General features: G+C 50.5%; 1 protein-coding gene across 2 annotated transcripts in view; it reads left to right on the top strand.

Moving 5' to 3' along the window:
* Nucleotides 1-2,231: 2,231 nt before the first annotated feature.
* CERS6 (ceramide synthase 6) overlaps nt 2,232-6,000 on the top strand; it is a 128,122-nt gene continuing 124,353 nt past the window's right edge. For both annotated transcript variants that reach the window (XM_056349593.1, XM_056349592.1), the window contains exon 1: nt 2,232-2,564. In XM_056349593.1, coding sequence (XP_056205568.1) covers nt 2,395-2,564 — 170 coding nt within the window. In that variant the 5' untranslated portion in view covers nt 2,232-2,394. The remainder of the gene's footprint in view (nt 2,565-6,000) is intronic.

Genomic DNA, 6,000 nt, shown 5'->3' with positions numbered 1-6,000 from the left:
TTGCCTTAAACACAATTATCTTTAATGAAGCAATTGCTTATCTGTGTATTGTCAGCTATTAGAATGACATCTGAAGAGCTTTTCATCAATAGAATTCAAATTTTATGCTTCTGAGGTCATTCTGAGGACACACACTCATATCTCCATTTAAGACTGGCTTATGCAAGTCCATTCAGAAAACTGAGTGATCTGCATGATTTGGGTATTGTAACTGAAGACAGGCATATGTGTATGTGCAGGAGCCAGCTCGGGTGTTTGTGAGACAGGGCTGAAAGATAAGATCCCAGGGGAAGTTCTAGTGGGGGTTCTAGGTCAGCAGGAAGAGGGGTGTAGTCCAGTCCTGGGAACAAGGCAGAGAGGTTGGAAGGAGGAAGGGAGATACTAGCCATTCACATTTTCAGCACTGGCTAAAAAATTTCTTACTAATTTGAGCAAAGAAACGTTTTCTTCTGCTCAGAAAATCATTACTGTAAGTGAAGCAGGCTGCATTAGAGATGAGCACCTACCATGGCCAGTTTTCCCTCTGAATTAAAGTACAGCAAAGCCCTGGGTTTTGACAGATAGCTCATGTCAGAGACTCATAGTAGGGATGCTGAGACAGTCGTGCACAGGACAGGAACCAGTAGGGAACCGAGGGCTCAAATGGGCACAGGCAGTGAGCACCATGCTAACTGCAGTGAAGGAAGAGATGGGGGCAGGCAGATCTGGCAGAGGTGCTAGAGTCCACACTTTTTTTTCAGATTATTTGAACGACTGTATGTCTCTGGCGCAGCCTCTAGCTACTAGCTCTTTTCTCTTCCCACAGGAAGCAACCACAAGAACTGAACCAGAATATTCACAGACACTTAGGATGTTGGCTCAAGCAATAAAACAGAAACAGCCAGCGGCAGGTTTACCCACATGGGTCCTCAGCCATCCAGCCAAAACATTCCCTGAAATTTCCCTAAAACGTCCTGTATGAAAATTCTCTATATATACAGAAATTGTTTGTTTTGTTTAAATGGGTATAGCATTTTTCACAGCATCAGGGTCATGTGTTTAACTTAGAATTTTCTTCTGATGAGCTGTGCAATTAATTCTTCAGGAAGGGCAAGCAGAGTCAGTGGGGAGAGAAGACCAAGCTAGCAAAAAACCTAAAGGCAGGATGATAAAACTGGACTATGCCATGTGTGGAAATCTGTGCCTCTTAGTACTCAGTAGCCAGCTGGAGAGTGTGATGTTATAAGCGAGAAAACTTGAGGCCATCTAAAATAAAGTGAGGCAGAGCAGAAAAAGTAGTGATGTTACAGGAATGGTATACTTGCTACTTGAAGTAATTTTGTGTGTGCCTAGACCACCACGTGTATAGTTTGGTGGCTACAGCTACACTAAAGCCTGCTAATCACCATCTAGTGGAGACGACTACAGTTTTCTTCCTCTTGCAGCCTTTCTCTAGCAGGACTGGGCAGTGAGATAAGGAACTGAGAGTAAAAACCTATTTAAAGGCATAAAGGTTTTCTTTAGCTGGTATTGCAAAGCCACCGCAGTCCTCACCTCAGTTTTGTTGTTGATGAGCGGTGTCCTCACAGACACTTTTCCATGCCTCATTCACGCCTGTTTGCTGTGCATGCGTACAGGGTTAAGTCAAACGTTTCAGAGGGTCCTGTCCCCCAGGACAGTCCGGCTCCAACTGGAATGCCTCAGGAGGCGAGGGCAGAGTGAAGCGCTCTCGGCTGCGGCTACTGGCGCCGGGGCGGGCTGTGGCGGCCGGTCCCGGCCCGTGTGGCTGTGCAGAGTCCAATCCAGGAGGGCTGCTTCTTGCTGCCGTCTGCCAACTGAAACCAGGCGACCGCCTTTCGAGGCTCGCCGGGACCCGGCAATCCCGCACGGCGGGTCAGCGCGGCCGAGGGCCGCAGCGGCCGGGCGGGTGCGAGGCGCGGAGCCGCCAGGCCGGGTGGGCGCCGAGCCGGTGCTGCTGCCGGTAGCCTCGGCCGCCGCGAGTACCCCCAGGACGGGGTCCTCGCTCGCTCGGGCCGCGTAATTTCTGGTTCGGGGTATGGTGGGGTTTTCTGGAAGGGGAAAGGGGCGGCTGCTCCTGGCCGCCCGGCGGGGCCAACCCCGGGGCCGCCTGGGGAGCACGGCGGGCCCCGGGGCAGCAGAGAAGCCGCGGGGCCGGGCGGGAGCCAATGGGGGCTGACGCGGCCGTGTGACAGGCGGGGCGGCCGCTGCCCCCGCCGGGCCGGGGCGGGGAGCCGGCACAGCACAGCGCGCCGCGCCGCTCGGCAGCATCATCCGAGGCTGCGGGGCTGACACACGCCTCCATCCTCCTCTCCCCGGGTAACCGCTCACACACGCCTCGCCGCGGGCGGAGCGGAGCCGAGCCGAGCGGGGGGCGCCGCGGCAGACAAAGCAAAGATGGCAGGGATCCTCGCCTGGTTCTGGAACGAGCGGTTCTGGCTGCCGCACAACGTCACCTGGGCGGACCTGCAGAGCACGGAGGAAGCCGCCTTCCCGCAGGCGGAGGACCTCTACCTCGCCTTCCCCCTGGCCTTCTGCATCTTCATGATCCGGATGCTCTTCGAAAGGTAACGCCGAGCCGCCCGCGCCGCCCCGGGCTCGGCGGGGCTTGGGCGGGCCGCGCGGCTTGCGGCGGCCGCTGGCTCGGTCGCTCACTGAGGGGCAGCCGGGGAACGCTGCCTGCCCGGCGTCCTCCTCCCGCCGCCGCCTCTCTCCCGGCCTTGCCGGGCCCTTGCGTTTTCCCTCCCCACTCGGTCGGTCACGTAGCGGGCCCTGTGCGGGAAGGTGGAGGCGTTCGGGGTAGCCGGTGCTCCTCTCCCGCTGTCCGCAGCGCAGCCCGGCGCGGGCGCTAGGAGGCGAGGTCTCCCCGGCAATGGGCGCAGCCCGCCCTCCACCTGCGGCGGCCTCGGCGCCCGGTCCGGTGACGGTGGGAGAAGGGCCCTCCGGCACCTGTGCGAGCCGGGGCCTGCCGGCCCGCGGGCTGCTAGCTGCGGCGGAGTCCCGACCGCCCTCCTGAGGGAAGCCCCGCAAGAAGCGCTGTGGGGACGGGGCGGGAAACTGTCCCGGCGGGAGGGCTGGCGCGTGCCCCCGCCGCAGGGCCGCGCTACGGGGAGGGAGCCGCTGCGCCGCGCGCGCCGCGCCTTGCGCCGTGGGGCCGGACCCGGCCTCGCTCCCGCCGGCGGCGCGAGGCGCTGTCGCCGCGCGGCTGAGGCGGCGGCTGAGGAACCTGCGCGCCAGGTAGGAACGGGGGGGAGCTCGGTGGTGGGCGCCAGCCTGAGCGTGAGGGCTGCCCTGTGGCCCAGCCGAGTTTTGCCCGGCTGGTTTGTGCCGTAGCGGCGTGAACCGTCCGTGCCGCGTGTCGGAAATAGCCGGGCGCTCAGAGGATGAGGGATCCCGGGGAAGAAACGCTCCAGAGGTGGTTGTTCATCGCTGAACCAAACTCAGCGTTCTGTGAGACTGCTGAATTTAAAACGCACAAATATTTAAACACAAGGCATCAAACTAATGATAGGTCAACAGCGAGTGTTTATTTTCCGTGAGTGTTTCCTGACAGGTGTTGAGCAGAGGCCGCCTGTCGCGGGGAGGCAGCTGAAGCGAAGCGGGCCGCTCGCTGGCACGCGCGGCTGTGCGGCCTGGCAGAGGTGGTGTTCCCTCCACCTGCAGAGAACAAAAGAACAACTCCCAGTGCCCACACCTACATGCTTGCAGTACTGTCTTCCTAGGCAATGCTGTTAGGATAGTCAAGGAAGATAAAGGAAGACCAATAGTTACCACGTGCCAGTGGAAGGCTATAAAGATTCTTAAAAAATGATAAAATAGCTGATCTGCCAGGTAGCACTCTGCATGTCCTAAGCAGTCCCTCGCCCTGGTTAGAATATGGCACCTGGGATATTGGTTTGTGAAAAACTTGGCTGTTTCCATGACTCAGTTGAGAGGACCATGTTATTTTGAAAAATAAGCTGTCGTGGGCTGTTGTTAACACCTGTTTTGCTTTACAGATTTTCTGAAAAAGTCAGCAAAACTTGTGGTCTGCCCGAAAATCTGAGGTTCTCAAAGGTTAAATGCTTATCCTGAGTTAAATACTGCAATATAGTTAAAATTTGAATGCCAAGTAATACTTGGATAATGTAAAATGATTACTGTTTCTTTTGTCCTTTGCAGTCTGTACAATGTGTGCTTTTGAGTGCTGAAAGTGGGTGTGTGATGTTGCATCTCTTGCCATCTGAACTCCAGTATGTATCGCAGCAGGGCTGTGTTTAGATGGAGAAACAGTTAGTCAGACCATTTCAGCCTAAACTTAGAATCACGTTGTTTCTGCTAGTTCTGATGTGGCTGTCGTTAATGTTGTAGAAGTTACTCTGGTTATATAGTAGTTTGTATCCACTCCCTCTGGTTATTTTTCTTCATTCAATTAAAGTAATTTTAAATTTTGCAGTACATCATATTTATAAGTATTAGCTATACAGATGAGGAAAATCAGTATGTTTTTATAATTATCTTATATTCATTTGGCTACTTCTGAAATTTAGATCTGGAAATGCATTCTGCTACCCTGATAGTAGGTGAGACCTCCAAGGAGGTGTTATTAACAATTACATATTTTTTTCTTTTTTAATTTCAAATCAATTCCAAAACTCCCCTGTGAGAGTAGGATCAGACCATTTTGGGTGGGATTAATCCACACAGCATGGTACAATTGTGGGGTTTTTTTTCACGTAGAGCATTTTATTAAAGCAGGCTGAGGAAAAGTGACTGAACCTGCTTCCACTGATCAAAGCAGGTGGATTGTCTCTGACTTGAATAGGGGGATGATCAAGCCTTATTATTGCTCATTAGTAATTTATTTTGTCAGACCTCTGTGCTTTGTTTGTTGGGAGCCACAGAAGTGCCTTATGCACATCATTAATTAAAGGCTTGCAATTATTTAGATTGGTAAGGCTATGCAAGATCTGGAAGGGAAAAGAGAGTATCTATTAAACTGGTAAGTTTTCATTCTTCTGTGTATTAAAGCAGCTACATTTTTTCTTTTCAAAACTCAAGTGATGGATGACTGATGTTGTACATGATACATCCAGGAATAAGCTTTTGCAGATGTGTAACGGTTCCATGTTTTTGTAATGGTAGCAACTCAAGAAAAAAAAAATAGATACTGTAATACATTAAAAAAAAAAAGAAGCCTACTTTAAATTCATGGTTATACTGCAGTATTTGTTACATCAGTGTATTCTCGATTTAGTTTTGTAAGGTACCTAATACAGGTGCTCTTGTAATTCTTTATACTGGTAGGTAAGCAGCCACAAGGTGTTAAGAATCAGATTACATATTTTATATCCATTATTTTCAGACTGCTAGGCTGCTGGAGCAGTATGGTTTTACTTCTCTTGCTGTGAAAGGTGATTTGGCTTTATGGATCTTCACAGTAGTAAAAAAATGTGGTTCAGGGCGAGCTGTGATTTGGACTTCATGTGACTGCTTACAAAGTTCTTGATATGTTTGGGAGATAAAACTTGTCATGCTAAGTGTTAAAAGTTGACTTCATTTGTATAAGTTTATATTCTATATGCATATATTTGTGTATATGTTTGCGGGTACAATTGGAATGACAGAACTTGGAATTTTTATTCTATAGGTATTCCCCTATTAATAAACAGAGTTAGTTCTACTGGCATTTTATTTTATTTTATTTTATTGTTACTGGTTGGTGAATCAACTAACCAAGTCAAGAAAAGAACCTAGATGCTTCTGAAACTTTTTTTTTCCTCCTTTCAAATAAACTACTTTTTGTTGATTTCCTTCTCCTGCCATCCCTGACCAGCACTTGAATTCAAAGGAAAAAGTAGATTAGAACACTAAGTGTATGCTGAATCGCTTCAGCAATTGGATCTGATGATGATGAGTGCTCTTGGAATAAGCTTTGCTCTGAAGTATAATCTCATAAACATGAGATTTAGTGGATCTATCTGCTGAGGCCATCACAGTTATGGATGAGGTGCTAAAATACCT

The sequence above is a fragment of the Falco biarmicus genome, chromosome 8, assembly GCF_023638135.1.
Source record: "Falco biarmicus isolate bFalBia1 chromosome 8, bFalBia1.pri, whole genome shotgun sequence".
Lineage (NCBI taxonomy): Eukaryota > Metazoa > Chordata > Aves > Falconiformes > Falconidae > Falco > Falco biarmicus.
Note: the sequence above shows the minus strand (reverse complement) of the source record. Positions and strands in the feature narration are given on the sequence as shown.